This window comes from Anolis carolinensis, chromosome 1, assembly GCF_035594765.1.
Source record: "Anolis carolinensis isolate JA03-04 chromosome 1, rAnoCar3.1.pri, whole genome shotgun sequence".
NCBI classification, from domain to species: domain Eukaryota; kingdom Metazoa; phylum Chordata; class Lepidosauria; order Squamata; family Dactyloidae; genus Anolis; species Anolis carolinensis.
Window position 1 is genome coordinate 34,965,861 of NC_085841.1, and position 17,385 is coordinate 34,983,245.

General features: G+C 37.6%; 1 protein-coding gene across 1 annotated transcript in view; it reads left to right on the forward strand.

Moving 5' to 3' along the window:
* rrp15 (ribosomal RNA processing 15 homolog) overlaps positions 1-16,858 on the forward strand; it is a 34,747-nt gene extending 17,889 nt beyond the window's left edge. The window contains exon 5 of the mRNA XM_003215985.4: positions 16,346-16,858. Coding sequence (XP_003216033.1) covers positions 16,346-16,507 — 162 coding nt within the window. The 3' untranslated portion in view covers positions 16,508-16,858. The remainder of the gene's footprint in view (positions 1-16,345) is intronic.
* The last annotated feature ends 527 nt before the right edge of the window (positions 16,859-17,385 follow it).

Consider the following 17,385-nt stretch of genomic DNA (forward strand, 5'->3'; position numbering starts at 1 on the left):
TATTGGATAACTCTCCTTCCCAGAGGAAAAAAGTGGAGAATTCTTGGAATAAAGTGCAAAAGAATAAGAAAGAAAAATCTTTGTTAAGCCCCCAGATCCTTTTTTTACTAACTATAGTTCTTGTTAGGACTAATTGTAGTTAAAGAAAGGACAAAATGCTAAACTGGCATTATTTAAAAATGGATATGGAACCTCAATAGGCTGTGCTAAATATTTGTGCTGGATCCTATTATAACTTACTGCATAAAGATCTTATTACATTTTTACTTCTGGCTGCCAGGCAATAAATTTCCAAGCTGTGGAAAACAGTTCTCATATCAGTCAGTTGACATACAATAGTATGGAACCTTACTTCAGTGTAGAAATTAAAATTAAATATTTACATAGAAATCTTGATAAAGAGCATGGTCCTCCTTGAATTTGTTTCAGAAAACACTTTCTTAATTAAGCTTGAAAAGATTCCTCATCTCGGATTAGAATGAATCTTCTGAAGATGAATTTGTCTCTTTCCATCCCTTTTTTGGGGTTCAATTATATATGTCAGCCTTTCTGACATACTACACCTATTATCTTGGCTCTAGTGCAGTAGCCAGACACTCGGTGAACCAAGATGCCTCTTTGTACCACATCTTCAGTCTAGTAAAGGATCCACCAATAGGTAATGCACACTGGGAAACATTTTATCTCTCTCTTTCCTTTTAAAAAAAATGCTTTGTTGAACTAATAACTTAATCCCAACCTGGAAAGATCAGAGAACATTGGAATTTGTTGGCAAAGCGAAATCTCCCCAAGCCTTGTATATGGCCCATATCACAAATTGTTTCATTTAGGAAGCAGTACAGAACGGCCAGGATTTGGCAGGCGCTTCTCTAGGGAGGCCAAGGGCTAAGCTAGCATAAAAATGGATTCTTTCCGATAGACGGCCTGATCTTTCCAGGTCAGGATTAAGATGTTCAACAAAGCATTATGGCTTCATTAACCCTACCTGGCTCATGAACAGAGAATTTAGACCCTAGTACTGCCAGTCTCTTTTGGCTCTGCAAACATTCCCCTCATGAGGAGTACATTATTTTTTAAAAAGAGTACTGCACAGAATCTTAAGGCTGTATAAAAAATCTCAAGTTTAATGATGCTCTTGTAATGAGTTCCCTTCTTGAAACAATGAAGCTCTGCTCTCCTGGTACTAATCTAATGTCTGTTTCTCTGACCGTTATGTGATAGTACATGTTTGATCAAAGAGTCAGCAAACACATGGGACCAAAATGATGACATAAGATTTAAAACTTTGCCCATGCCTTGGGTACCTCAAAAAAGCCCTTGGATCTCTATATTTTTGGCTCAAAAATCCACATTTATTTATTTAATTTTTATTCCATCTTTCTCACAGTCCAAAAGCTGCACATCACAAGTGTTGAATCTGACTCAGCACATAGAAAATGGGTTTGAAAGGCAGCAGATTACAGGAGCTGTCTTCATAGATCTGTCAGCAGCTTATGACACTGTAAACCAGGGGTCCCCAAACTTTTTAAACGGGGCCAGTTCACGATCCCTCAGACCATTGGAGGGCAGGACTATAGTTTTTTTTAAAAAACTATAAACAAATTCCTATGCACACTGCATATACCTTATTTTGAAGAAGAAAAAAACCAAACGGGAACAAATACAGCCTCATTGTTAATCATAATCATAATAAAACTAATAAAGAGGGTTGGAAGAGATCCCTTGGGCCATTTAGACCAACCCCCTTCTGCTTTTGTGCACCAAAAGCACAAGCAAAGTACCCCTGACAGATGGTTACCCAGCCTCAATGTTGTTGTTCATAACAATAACAACAACAACAATAATAATACTAATACATCACACAGTCCTAAACGCTTGGGAAGTGTTTAACTTGTGATTTTGTTATACGAAATCCAGCATATATATCTCATTTGCTGAATTATACTGTGTCTTTGTGTCAATAATAATAATAATAATAATAATAATAATAAAGATTGGAAGAGACCCCTTCGACCATTTAGTCCAACCCCCTTCTGCCTTTGTGCATGCAAAGCACCCCTTAATAATTAATTATTAATTAAATAATAATTAAAATACCATTATAAACAAGCAAAGCTTTGGAAGGCACGCACCAGGTGAGGGAGGAGGTGGGAAAGGCGTGCGCCTTTCCCTCCCTCACTCTGCACGCGCCTTTCTCAGTGGAGGAGGAGGGAGCTGCCGCTGCAGGGACCAGATAAATGGCTTCGATGGGCCGCATGTGGCCCCCGAGCCTTAGTTTGGGGACCCCTGCTATAAACCATCACCTTCTCCTGGTGATAGTATCACAAAGAACTTCCACCCGCTTCATAGGAAATCTGCTACAAAACAGGAGCTTTTTTGTTGAATTCCGGGGTCAGAGAAGCAGGGTCAGAGAAAACAGAAGAATGGCCTCTCTCAGGGAAGCGTGCTTGCTCCATCAGTGTTTAATATTTACACAAATGACCAGCCACTGCCAGAAGGGACAGAGAGTTTCATCTATGCTGATGATCGTGCCATCACCACCCAAGTAGGGAGCTTTGAAATGGTTGAATAGAAGCGCTCCGAAGGTTTAGGTGCTCTTATTGCCTATTACAGGGAAAACCAGCTGATTCCTAATCCATCTAAAACACAGACGTGTGCTTTCCACCTTAAGAACAGACAAGCATCTCGAGCTTTGAGGATTACCTAGGAAGGAATCCCACTCCAGCATTGCAGCACACCAAAATACTTGGGAGTTACCCTGGACCGTACTCTGACTTACCAGAAGCACTGCTTTACTATCAAGCAAAAAGTGGGCACTAGAAATAACATTGTACGAAAGCTGACTTATACAACCTGGGGATCACATCCTGACACAGTGAAGACATCTGCCCTTGCACTTTGCTACTCTGCTGCTAAATACGCATGCCCAGTGTGGAATACATTTCACCGCGTTAAAACAGTGGATGTGGCTCTTAATGAGACATGCCGCATTATCACAGGATGTCTATGTCCTACACCACTGGAGAAATTATACTGCTTAGCCGGCATTGCACCACCTGACATCCGCCGGGAAGTAGCAGCCAGCAATCAAAGGACCAAGGCATTGACATCTCCGGCCCAGGAACATCTCAGCAAGCGAGAGTTCAAAAGTGGCAGGCTAAAACCTGGAACCTTAATCAGTGGCTGACACCGGATGAGAGACTCCCCCCTGGGCATACAGAAGACTGGGCAACTTGGAAGGCGCTGAACAGACTGCGCTCTGGCACCCCGAGATGCAGAGCCAACCTAAAGAAATGGGGCTACAAAGTGGAGTCTGCAACATGTGAGTGTGGAGAAGAGCAAACCACAGACCACTTACTGCAATGCATTCTGAGCCCTGCTACATGCACAATGGAGGACCTTCTAACAGCAACACCAGAGGCACTCTGGTGGCCAGCTACTGGGCAAAGGACATTTAGTATTAATGCCAAGTTTTTTTTCCTTTAAAAAATCTCTGTTGTTTGCAAATCCATTACAACTTGTACCCTCGGTTCGCTTCTGACATGAGAAATGAATACAATCCAGGATTCAAAGTAGCTTACAGCTGTTTAAAACATAGTATGAACGTGTGTGTGCGTGCGCGCGCGTGTATCAGACTTGATATTTAATCTAGGTTGACATCCAAGGCATTTTTATATTGGTTCAAGATTAATCAGCAAACTTGGATGGGTTGGTGTATTTCAAATGTGCTTGCTTTTTGCTTTGCATGATGCACACCCCTTTCCTCCTTGGTGTGCTTGAAGAACCACAGTCCTCCTCCTCAGCCTGTAACTGGGGAAGGGAGCTGAGGATTATCCCCGACTTCACACTGGATTTCTTAGACCCCCTTCTACACTGCCATATAATTCAGATTGTCAAATCAGATACTTCACATTATCTGTGTTGAACTGGATTATATGAGTCTATACAGCCATATAATCCAGTTCAAAGAAGAAAATCTGGATTTTATATGGCAGTGTAGATTGGCCCTTTAGACATTCAGGATTTCCTGGGAAAATTCAAAAATCAGCTCTCTCCCCTGAGAAGGAAGATGAACCAGTACTCGCAGATGTTGTTTGCTTACTAAAATCAAGACTCTGATAAATGGACTAGATATACAATAGAACATGCAACCTCTTTTGTCCTTCCTAACTTGTTAATACACAGATTACAGGCAAGAAATAAATGTGCTTTGTTAAATGACTCTAACCTTCTGTCTCTAGCGTAGCCACCCCAATGCCTTTAATTATAAGTTTGGTGATCAGGATCTTCTTGAATTGGGTAGGTTAGGTGCATGACTTCTTATGTGGAGGGTGATGGTGAAGTTTGCTCCAGTGTCTATTTTAGATAGTGGTTCCTCTGAATAAAACAAGCATCGCTTACATATGTATGATGGTTACTAACTGCAGACCTGCTTCTTATTACCTAGTATTCCTTGAAAGAATTTCCAGGCCCAGGCATTTATTCTACAGGCAGGAAGGCCTATAGGAGCTGACACAAGAGGGTGTGTTAGAGATAGAGTGGGGATGAGAGAGAGATGAGAAAACAGTACAGGAAAAATTATACAGTAGAGTTTCGGTTATCTGAGATATAGGGGCGGGTCCAATCTCGGGTAACCGAACTGCTCGGATAATAGGGAGGCCCTATTATCCCTCCCGGCAATCCGGTTTAGGGAAGCGCCCCACAGTCACTGCTGCCTAACAACGCTCGCGGGGTGCTTTCCAAGGGGCAACGGCTCACCGAGGAACGGGGCTCGCCCCACGGGAAGCACCCCACGAGCGTTGCTAGGCAGCAGCGATCACGGGGCGCTTCCTCCCTCTCCTTCTCTCGAACTCGAGAGGAGAGGGAGAGGGAGGGGCGCCCCCAGTGGCGCCTTGAATAATACAGAGTCTCAGTTAACCAGTTAACAGTCTACTGTACATGTTTTTTATGTCAGTTTTTACCTATACTACAGTTATGTATTTTGTATGGTAATTCCTTTCAGAATATTCAGAGATAGGTTACATTAGAAAACGTAATCTTCCATTCTTAAATGCATTTTAGTTCTTCTGCAGTTGTGGAAGTGACTATTTGGTTGAGTAGATTAATCAGGGATCTACCTGGATGTTTGTATTGAGGCTAACCTGATCCACCGACTCCTCAAACAGGAGCAGAAAATGTTTATAACATTCTCTTAGGCTGCACAGATTTGAGAATGTGTAACAGAAGGATAGAAATGTCATGAATGAGTAACTACAATGTATGCAGTATATTTTGAAACTGAGGTGTTACGTGGTTCATCTTAAATCAGTGGGTCATCTCAAACAAGTTTGATGGAACTTCCAGTCAGGTGTGTGTAGAAATGTAAACAAGGCATGAGGTATTATTTAGTTTCTTTTGTGAGAAGGTCATAAGGTGTTAATTTAAGAAATCAAGGTAAACCTGAATTTACATGAATTTAATCCTTTGTGGAATGACAATGTCAACCTGAAGTACAAATTCATTTACCCATCAGTTGCTGCAAAAGCGGGTGGTAAAATATTGGGTTCCTTCCTTGGGTGGTCCACCCAGCAAAGCTCAACATGGAAACCTGTGTTTGTCCGAACTTAATTAGGACCACAGCAATGGAATTACACTTGGCATGTGTGCTGACAACGAAGTTATCCAGGATGGATAGGCTGGAGACCAGGTGCTGTAAACAGTACTTTGTAATATTTTCTTCCCAGCAGCTGCAGCAGAACTTTTTGATTAAAGAATGCCTGTGAAACTGCAGATGATCATTGGTCTATATCCTATCTCATATTTTTGTCTGAAGCCCCGTGTATCTTGTCATACCCCTTCTACTTAGAAATTGCTTTGTTTGGAGCAACAGTGGGATTTTCCCTTCCCAACTGATCCTAAGATTCGTTTTTAGCTGTATGCTAATTGAAGGCATTTTAATAGGCTGAATTTGTCCTTCATTAAGTCTAAGCAAATTTGCATATTTATGTTTAGTACTTTGTAGGAATGATTTCTCCTATATAGGGCATCTTAAAATTTAATAGACCACACAAAAATATTTATATTCTAATATTCCCTCTTAATTCTATAGTCTTGAATATAAGATGATCCTTTCTAGTGATAACACTGAAGTCAATCTCAGCATAAACAAGGCATACTCAAGTTCTACTAATATTAAAGAACACTCAAAGTAATATTAACATTGACTGCCATAGACCATAGTTAGCTTCACTGATTGTTTTTCATTCCTAATTTGTAAAAAAATGTTATAGACATGTGCAGATGGCAAGGAAGCTACATTTTAAATTGTCTTTAAATCATCCCCTGCTGCTTAGAGCAGCTGCCTGCTAGGTCTGTGTAGAAAACAATGCTGTTTTCAGTCTCACCATCATTTGAGCAAGATGTTGCAACCCTTTTCTGCATATTTAATGCTGTATTCTCTCACATCCTAGCTGCTGTTTCACCCAGAAAAAGCAAGAAGTTTTAATACATTCACATCCATTCATGCGATAGGGAATTAAAGAAAAATAATGGGTGGAGGCGCCTGTGTTATATGGCCTGGAAACCTCAGTGACAGCACTTAGACCTCCTAGGTAAATTTTCAGTTTAGCATTTGGCTGCAATCCCGTACAAGGCAGTATAAAGACTTTTTACTTAAACTGGACATGTCACAAGGGGCTTTCCTAACATTGGGTGAAGGTTTGGACCCATTCCCATGACTTACATTTAGCTACCCAGTAAAAACTGTTATGTCTCAGCTGGGCTGATTTTATTGTCTGCAGTGGGATGCCTTGGCTTTATTTTTATTTTCTTAATTCAGCTCAGAGTGCCAAGTATGTTTCTAGTAAATTGAAATGGCTGTACAGTGGTAAATGAGTCCTCGGAGTAATGAGCAAAAGGCCCGTAGCACTTCAGTCCAAAAGATGTTTACTTGTTCATCTCATAGTAGAAGAGCTTAAACAACTGTGTTTAGGTTTGAAATTCTGAGAATTATTTTCAATGTATGCATTGGTTTGGTTCAAATGTAACAGCATAGCATGACTTTCACCTCTAAATCGATCCAGTGTGTGAATGAAGAAGACTTAAAGCTTGAGTCTATGGAGAAAGTAGGTTCTTACTACTGTATAAACAAAGCAGTGAAAGTTGAATACAGTTTAGAGTTTTGATGTTTTTAAAAGAGGAGCAGACATTTTCTGGAACAACATTGATTCCCTAGAACCAATGTCTGTGTCACTGCTGAAATTTGAAGTTTGTAACTCATTCTTAATTTTTTTTTATTACATTACACCTGAGGTTTAGTGGAGGTACATCTTTCTGGTTTCTCAGGAATGTGCTGTGTTGTAAGGCACGGAATGCAAACCTTGGGTTAATCAGGTAGAATTTAAGCTGCCTTTGGTTGCAGGTGCCAGCAATAAGTTTGTTTGTTTTTAACTACAGGAAGTTAGAATCTGGCAGCAGATAAGACATTTTTGCAGGGAGAGGGCGAATGTGACCTAATTGCCAATCATGCAGACAATGTGCTACGTGCTTTTTAGGACCTTATTTTTTCCCCAGTGAATTCTTTTTCTAAAGAATGCTAGGGCATTTTGTGTGTTGTTTTTTTCCTACACAGAAAGCATGACCTTATGGTTAAGCCAGCACCACGATAAAACAGGTGGTGGCTTTTGATGAACATAAAAGTATGTAAGGATATAATTTTCCTCACTGAATTTCAGTCAAATGTTCATCTTGCACATGAGCAGATACATTTTCTAGACAGCAGTTATTTTAAAATAGGAAGTCCATGTTATTATTTATTTTTCTCCTTTATTCTAGAAATGAGACCCATTCATTTTGCCTCCCAGATCTATTTGGTTTGGCCCGTCCTATAATAGCTTTTCCTTTCACTAATATAGTCTTGAAGTAGGTAGTCAGCTAAATAGTTATACCAAATTTTTGTATCCCATTTCTTTTGGTCCTTCCAACCTAGGGCAATTGAAGTGTTAATTGCATCTAACATGTGTTTTATTATTTCGTACCATTCTTTAAGTTCCCCATTGCCTTCCATTTTTTGAACAAATAGTTGTGTTTTATTCCAGTCTATTTTTGTCCCCAATAGCTCTTCCATTTCCTTCTTAATTATATTATAGAATCTTTGGTTTTTTTCACATTCCCACCACATGTGGGTGTATGTTCCAGTTTTCCTCCAATTATGCCAGCATTGTTTTGGGCAGGTTCCCGCTTATATAAGCCAATTGCACAGGAGTTCTGTACCATTTGTAAGTATTTTCCATTGCATTTCCTTAATCTTTAAATGTTTGATTTTATTAATTGATTTTATCCAATTGTCTATTTCTCGTTGCAATTTAATTCCTCCTTCCAGACTTCTATCAGGGTATATTTTGTGTTATATTGTTTTTCTGTAATTATTTTGTATATGAATCTCATGATTCCTTTCTCCTTCTCTACTTTCCATTTTATTATTTTATCAAGATCTGTTTCTGGAGTTTCCTTACTCTTCCATTCTTTTTTTTAAAAATAATATTTTTATTAGTGCTTTCCAAGAAGATTATAATACACAAAAACAATATAGACACACGGTAAGACTTTACAAAAGAAAAAACAAACAAACAGACAAAAACAAAAAACAAAACAAAACCAACACCCTTGTGAGTCCCCCAGTGAAAGAAAGAAGGGGGAGAAGAGAAGAAAAGATAGAAGAGGGAGAAGAAGGAAGCAAAACAAAATAAAAATAAAATAAGAATTAAAAAAGGGGGGAAATGGAAAAGGATATACATAAAATAAGATAATATCGAATTACCTATAACATTATTCTCCCTCACAGATATGCATGTATATATAAACATATATACACACATATAAATGCATCTATGCATATATATACACATACGCACACATATATGTTGCATCATTCACAAAAACAAAATCCAAACTTCAGACCAGTTGTGTAAACATAAAAATAAAAACATGACATCCATCAAATGTCTGATGTCGTTATAGTTTGTACCTTCCCTAATTGATCATCTTATAATAATAGACCGGACTCGTCTTCTCCCTCTATTTGGCATGAGTATCAGGTCAATTAAATCATTATCTTAACATTAGCATTGTTCAAGTACATCTTAATTTGCTCCCAATTTGTTTGTCTTTTTGGTCTGCCATAATTATTTGTTAATAAATTTGTTAATCTGTCCATATTCATAATTTCAAGAATTTTGTTATACCAACTCATTGTTTCTGGGATTTCTTTTTCCTTCCAAAGCTTAGCATACACCATTCTTGCGGCCGTTGCTAAATAGAAAAAAAAGTGTTTCTTTGTTTTTTTCCTCCTCTATATCTAGCAGACCTATAAATAATATTTGGGGTCCAGCTTTATATTAATTTGTAACATCTTTTGTATTTTATTATGTATCTTTGTCCAATAGGCCTTAGCTTTTTTACAGGTCCACCAGCAATGGTAAAACGTGCCCTCTTTCTCACCACATTTCCAGCACCTGTTGGAAATTCTTTTGTCAAATTTGGATAATCTTTGAGGGGTCATGTACCATTCCATGTACTCTTCCATTCTATTAGCTTTTTAGACAACCCTCCCCATAGTAGACAATTACCATGCTCGCATTTATTTTTTATCTCCTCTGACTGTTTAATCAGATTTCAGTAAGTCCTCAGTCTTTGTTATACCATTCAGGATTCTGATCCTGTTTCTGTCACCTTTTCCTTCTCATCTGCCCATAACTCCTTGAAGAACTTCATCATTGAGTTTTTTCTGTGATTTTTGGCTCCAGATCTTAACCTGTGACTCCTAGCATGTCCTGTTTTGGTATGTAATTGATTTTCTCCTGAACATAAAGTGTTCCAGCTTTTTCCATCTCTGTCTCTATAGTTGAAACATGAATTCAGCTTAATGTTCTGTAAATAGTAATACCAATAACATTGCATGGAATACCTAAGTCAGATTTTACATTGTAACCCAAATGACTTTGCGCCATTATGTCTCACTATTAATGCTACCTTATTCATTTTTAGAATGCCACTTTTAGCATAAACATTTTCTAATTATCTGAAAAAATCCCATTCTTATTTAATACACACCAAATATTGTAGAAGTCAACATATGACTTAAAGTCGCATACACATACTTTGCTATGTTTCATTTCTTGGTTCAAAATGTTTAGCTTTTGGATGTTTATAAGGCTTTCACGGTACAAATTTTCATAAGGCATTTATATTGTCACCTCTTTGCACAGTGCTAAGAAGAGTTAACTAAAATGTCATTGCAGCTATCTCTGAGAAGTCCTCGGCCAATGTCTTTCCCCTACCTAGTTTTAAAGCTAAATTTAGTCTTAAGGATCTCAGAGTGAATTAGAATGTCATTATAACCACAAATACTATATGATAAGAGACAAAGCATGATTGATTTTTATACAGACAATATGGTGCTGAATTGATTGAAAGAAAAAATGCAGTATCTGGTCCTAAAAATGTTGGGTAAACATTATGAAACAATGGGACACACATTTTATACACGGATACTGGGTGTACTTCAAAATGGTTGAAAGAATGGGTTTGAACTAACAAGTGTCCACTAAATGGAATAATAACAATGTATTAAATATCATTAAACATTGTATTATACATAATAAACAAATATAAATTTCAGATAAATGATTACAAAAGCCAATCAAACTGTTGCATTCACAGTATGAGGAATGGTAATCAACTTTCTTGGTTATTTTCTTGTTTCTTCAAAGATGAGTAGACCCCTGATCCACAACTGGTTTCGACTACTTCTAGTCTTCATCTGGTGGTAGGGTCTGCAAGTATTGGGTAACATTAATACAATTGTACAAAGTGTTTTCTGGCTTAGTAAAATTAACAACTATTAATACATACTACTTACTTTTGTTATTTAGTTCCAACAATTCAAGCATGTACAAAATAAACCATACAGTCTTTCATAGATACCGTGGAACCTATTGGGAACATACAGTGGCTTACAAGTTGTTCTCTTGATACATTAAACACAGAATGGATAAAAATAAAATAAAGAAAAGATATTATGTCTATACTTACAAAGCGTTCTGTTTCAGATCAAAGATACTCTGCATTCAGGTTTTATTCTACTGCGAGTATGAACCTAAATGGCTCAACCTGTTGTTTAAATAGCCAAGAATCTCACACAGGTATTCTACAAAGCAGTGTGTGACATTGAACTCATGAGTCACATTTAAAGAAATACAACAGATTTATAAAAAACAGTCATAAGAGTTGGTATCATTCAAACCTTTAGGGAATTCTGTCTGGAGAGTGAAAATCCAAAATGATTCACGTTGTAATAATTTGGTCTGAAAATCAATACCCTTAGAAGGAGTAACAACTTCTAGAATCTGGACCCGAAGTGACTCAAGGCTATGGTTCAAATCTTCAAAATGCTTGTAAAAATAGAATCAATTGAATAATTTCTGATCTTACTTTTATGTTCTGTAATTCGGAGTTTGATTTCCCTGCCTGTCTGACCGATATACATTAGCGGACATGAAAAAGTGATAGCATAAATAACCCCTTCAATGGTACAGGTAGCAAAATGATGTATTTTATATTCAAAATTGGTGTTATGATTCTTGAAGAACTTGGACTGTACAAATTGTGGACATACGGAGCAGTGTCAACATGCAAAGTTACCCACCAGATTGGATTTTATGGAATGTTTCGGGTCTATATCAGAATGTATTAAAATATCTCTAATATTCTGTGTTCTCCTGTGGGCAATAAGAGGGGGATTCTCACATCCTGGTACGTCACTCACCAAGTTCCAATATTTTCTCACTATTTTTATTGCATGTTTAGATAGATTGGTCAGTGTAAGGGGCCATACTATTCTGTTATGTCAGTAGCAAAATGGATTCTACATCCATGAATTCAACCATTCATGTCTTGAAACTATTCCAAAAAGCATATATTGATTTTGCCATTTTATAGAAGGAATACCATTTTACTATGCTACTGTATATAATAGAAATTTAGCATCAGTAGAGTTTGGTATCCATGGAGGGTCCCCAAACCAAAACCCAATGGATACCGAGGGCCCACTGTACTACAGTCTCATAAGCTTATTGAATTCCATAATCCCACTCTCATGGAAAGTAGTGACAAAGAGATGGAGCGTTTGGTCCATGAAAGAACAAAAGGGATGGTGGTTGTTTTAATAAAAAGGATGATAGAAGAAATGGCTATATGGCAATCTGGAAAAGACTGAGACATTTTTATGGCAATCTGGAAAAGGACCAAATGAAGTTTACAGACATGATTTTAAGTACTTAAAAGAAGGAAGAGCAAAATAAGTTCTAGATTAAAATTTTAAAAATCTTGGGAAAAGAAGCAGTATTATTTCTTCATTTTTGGTATTTCTGCCTCATAAGAGAGATAAGCTGGTTAGCATAAGTAAAATCAAACAGTTAAAAGAAATAATGAATGGGAAAGTGGTTAGTAGAAAGCTGTTGTCCTCCCCACACACACACACAGTGTAGAAGAGCTAAGCATGGAGGGGAATTCCTCTTTAGCTTTTAGTGAGACCAGGCAGATTTCTCCCCCAGATCTCTTGAGCAGGTAAAGGAGGCAGCAGTAGAAAGTAGGTCTATGTCATGTTGCTTAAATGATGGCCACTGAGTGGCGCTGTTGCACTGTATAAAGTAGTTCCTTGTTTCTTCAGTCTTGGAAGAAATGGCAACAGGTCAATCTGCAAAAGTTGAGTTAAACCAAGTTCCTTGTCACCTCTTCTTATCCTTTCCAGCTAAACAGTATAAGTTGCTACCTGTTTGTCCAAGAAACGAATTTCTGGGTCTTTTCTTCTTAGCCAGGCGGATTTATTTTATGTTATTTTGTTTTATGTTATTTTCCTGAAATTGGTACCACATAATTGCCAAAGTGGTAAAGTCTGCCATAAGAGGATTTGAGTAACCAGCCTTCGGCTATGCTAACCTTTTAAGATACCATGTCTCAGGAAACATCTCTACAAACAGTATCTTGATAGTAATAAATGTGACTAGGCAGTTTTGATCTCCGAAAAGAAGATATTTCCTGGTATAACTGTAAATTATACCATGTGTGTTACTCCGTCATTATATCTGGCTACTTTAAATTTGATGTTTTATTGCTTAAGGCTTCAACCCATTGTCTATCTATATATACCCTGTTAACAGAAAGGCAGCAGAGTTGCATGGCCAAATTGTCAGTGTGCAATGAACTAGAATTCGGCTCATTTTATTCTTAAAGACTGGTTTTGTTTTCATTTAGCAGTCATAAACCAATAATTGCAAAGATGATTTCTCTATCTCCCAACTCTGCTCTAAACCCAATGCTTTCATGTCGATCCTGTTGTAATGTTCAACTATAAATCATTAAGCACTGAAAGATTAAGTGATATATGTGTATGTATGAATCAGCTGTCAGGTTACAGCTAAATCTCTGCATTTCTTACAGAGGTCAAAATAAGCTACAACATGTCTGATATAAAAGTGCTCTGAAACCAAAGAATGCAATCTATAATTAAGCCTAACAACCTAAGACATCTCTAGTTAAAGATTCTTAGGGTGTGAAGATGAAAAGTGCCTTTGTAGCATTGGAAAGCTTGAATATGCGAATATCAGGCATTTCCATGCACCCTTGCCTGACACTGAGTTTCTAGAGCCATATCAGTTAAGATTTAGACCTGGTCCTGGCACAGAGACTGCCTTAAGTTATCGTGGTGGGCAACCTGTGTCAGGAGAAGGATGTGGGAAAATCATTCTTTTGCGTTTCCTGGATCCTTTTGGTAACTTTCAAAATAATTGACCGTGGTATGCATATTTGGCCGAAAGTTAGAGCCCATCATTGGCTTCTGGAATGGGCCAGGTGGGTAGAACCAGAACTCTTTTAAGATGATACCTCTGCTTCCATAACATTTATGAAAATCTCTTACATTTCAAGTTCAATTACAGTAGAGTCTCACTTATCCAACATTCGCTTATCCAACGTTCTGGATTATCCAACGCATTTTTGTAGTCAATGTTTTCAATACATCATGGTATTTTGGTGCTAAATTTGTAAATACAGTAATTACTACTTAGAATTACTGCGTATTGAACTACTTTTTCCGTCAGATTTGTTGTATAACATGATGTTTTGTTGCTTTATTTTGTAAAATCATAGCCTAATTTGATGTGTAATTGGCTTTTCCTTAATCCCTCCTTTTTATCCAACATATTCGCTTATCCAACGTTCTGCCGGCCCGTTTATGTTGGATAAGTGAGACTCTACTGTATTTAGATTGTCCATCCTGTCTTTGTTAAACATGTTTATTGTACTTCATATCTATGTTGTTTGTTGTTGTGTGCCTTCAACTTGTTTTTGTTTTTCTATTTATGGCAACCATAAACCGAATCCATCATAGAGTTTTCTCGGCAAGATTTCTTCAGAGGATATTTGCCATTGCCTTTCTCTGTGGCATTGAGAATGTGCCTTGTCCAAGGTCAACTCAGCATATTCCCATCAGCAAACAGAGATTCAAACCCTGTTTCCCAGAATCATAAAAGCTTAAGTCATTACACCATTTGGCTCTCTCTATATATATTGTATACAACATTAGTGGTATGGTAGAAATGTGTGCAATTACTGTCAGGCCTGAAAACATTACCTTTGTGTCAGAATTACATCTTTGTCATTAACTACAGTATTTTTCTCTGTCAAGTCACTGGAGTTTCTATGAAAAGTTGACTGAAGGCTGTTTGACTACTTTCATGGACAGACCTACCAACACTCCATCCAGATAATTTAAAGACCCTGGACTTTTGATATTAGATATAAGAATGGACACTATTTCAGTAAGTCCAAGTGTCCACCTATTATAGCCAAGTGTAATCTTAAATCTGATGATATTTGATGGTTCTCAGTAGGATAAAGGTTCCATAATACCCCCCCCCCCCCAGTTTTGACTGGAAATGGACATATGAGTCTTTTTCAAGTCCAAGTCAAATTTATAAGTGTTTTTCCAAAAGTCTGTTCTCTCTATTCTGTTAATTTATATTTTTAGAAGCAAGGCTGCATGGTTAAATATTTTTTCAACATGTTTTCCTTATAAATATTCTAAGTAAAAACACTTTTGCTCTGAGCTGAGCCCTGCACCACAAAATTTGAAGAATTGCAAAATCTGAGATGTGGCTCTATTCCAATCTGCACATTATCTCCAAGAGTTGTATCTCTGAGAGTCAATTGATGTTGAGAGTTGATCAGTTCATATTTTAATTCGCAAAGATTCAATGTTTTAAGCTTTTTTAGGTGTGGCTAAAAGTAGAGGGAGCCTTACCATGAGACATCTTGTTCTAGCTATGAATTTGGGGTACTCTTAGAATGCCTGTGTAGGAAATGAGTGGCTCTTAACTCGTAAGGTCACAAGCTTAATGCATGGAATGAAGGGTCACCCCACAATAGCAAAATAGTGTTCCTTTTACATATTGTATTTCTGTTAATGATGTTCCTAATTTGTCACTTGACATAGACTGTCTTTATCATGTGTTACCTCCTTCAGCATTGAAGAGGTTCTTCTGGTTGAATTAATGGAGGATACGATGCCATACAGGTTTGCCTTTGAACCAAAATTACTTAGACGAGTCTTGACTGGTAGTTTACCATTAGGTAATTCTCCCAGAGCTTATCTTCTTCATCCTGGCCTGAAGTTTGGAATTGCTTTCAGTTTTTCAATCTTTTCCCCCACATCTCTCAAGCCATTCAATATCACACCCCAGTTTTCTTCCTCCTTCTCCAGTGATGAATTCTCAGGTTTGTTTCACTGGTCTTGCCACACATGCTCAGCAGTAGCTAGCCACGGGAAAGATGTGAGTTGGGCATAGCTCCCATTATTTAATTGCTTTGTGTATAGTGTTAAAAGGTCAGACTGCTTGTGATTCACTTCTCTCAAAGCTTCCTACAAACTGTCTTCTGTTTTGGCTAGGAATCCTTTTTTGAGATATGGGAAATGGATTAGAAGAAGAATCAATTCTATTATATCTAAGGCACAATAGTCCATACTGCAGTAGCATACTGAGCTTTTAGCAGCCTTTCATAGCTGATATGTTAGAGGAGTGTGGGGCAGGCTGCAAAAAATGTTTGCCTCTCTGTGCACATTCCTGCCCCCATTTTGCTGGTGAAAATGTGGTCAACAAAAACACCCTGCTTCCTCCATATTCTCATGGGTATAGTATTTGGAAGTGTATCACTAAATCTTGGATGCATTAGATCAAAGAAAACAATATGATGCTTTATGTGTTTTACTCATCTTTCCTTTACTTACTCCCTTCCTTTTCCCAATTCTCAGGGTGAATCTAAATTGGAAGAAGGGCCAACATGGAGTATATTGCGAGATGACTTCATGATGGGAGCTTCAATGAAAGACTGGGATAAAGAGAGTGATGGGGAGAATGGTGCTGGACAAGAGGATGACATTAAACAGGAGAGTGAAAGTGACTCAGACCGATGAAGTCCAAAGCGATTCGGAAAATCTGTGTGTATTTTTATTGACTATCAGTAGAATTTTTATTCAAACAAGAACCCCTTTTTATACAAAAGGAAATATCTCTATAAAAATGGAAAAAATTGAATCTGTCAGAATATTATGATCACTTGTATTTTCCCTCAAGTAAATTATAATTATCTGTTTATTGTAAAACGTTTTTAAAAGTCAAAGCAGTGGTACTAGCCTGATTCGAAAGAGAGGGTTTTGTTCAAATATTAATTTAACACTGATGGACCATTGTGCTTTCCTTCCCACCTCATTATTTCTAACTTAGCTAAGTATTTATTAGTTCCCAAAATAAAACAATGAAATTTATTTTGTTGTGTTAAAATTATTTATTCCTTTGATTTAGCTTAGAAAGTAGTAATGTGGTAATGTCCTTACATTTTAAAAAGGTACAGGAAAAGTGAGACTATATAACTCTACTGTGGTGTGAGCGTTGGTTTGAGAAAGAAGGGAAGAGGGGCTTTGAATCTTAATGTGTAAAGTTTGTATCCTAGAATTTGTAATGAAATCCAAAGAACTCCTCAAGGCAAAATTGGACTTTATTATCATGGGGCTTCTTTTGAAACTGAGTAGTGTTCTAAGTTTGTGGAATAAGATAGAATGCAGTGCTCATTTTTAACCAAAATTTCATGCATTCGGTTAAAAAAGGTGGGATAACCCAGGGCTAACTGGGTCTATCACTACTAAATCAGAACAGGGTATGCTTTCAGGAATGACAAACCCCATTTCCTAATATTTTTTCATTCCTGTTCTTTTGGTGGGCATACTTAATTGTGTTTCTCCTCTTTTTAAAAAAATGCATTTGTGTGTGTGTGTGTGTGTGTATGCCTGCACAT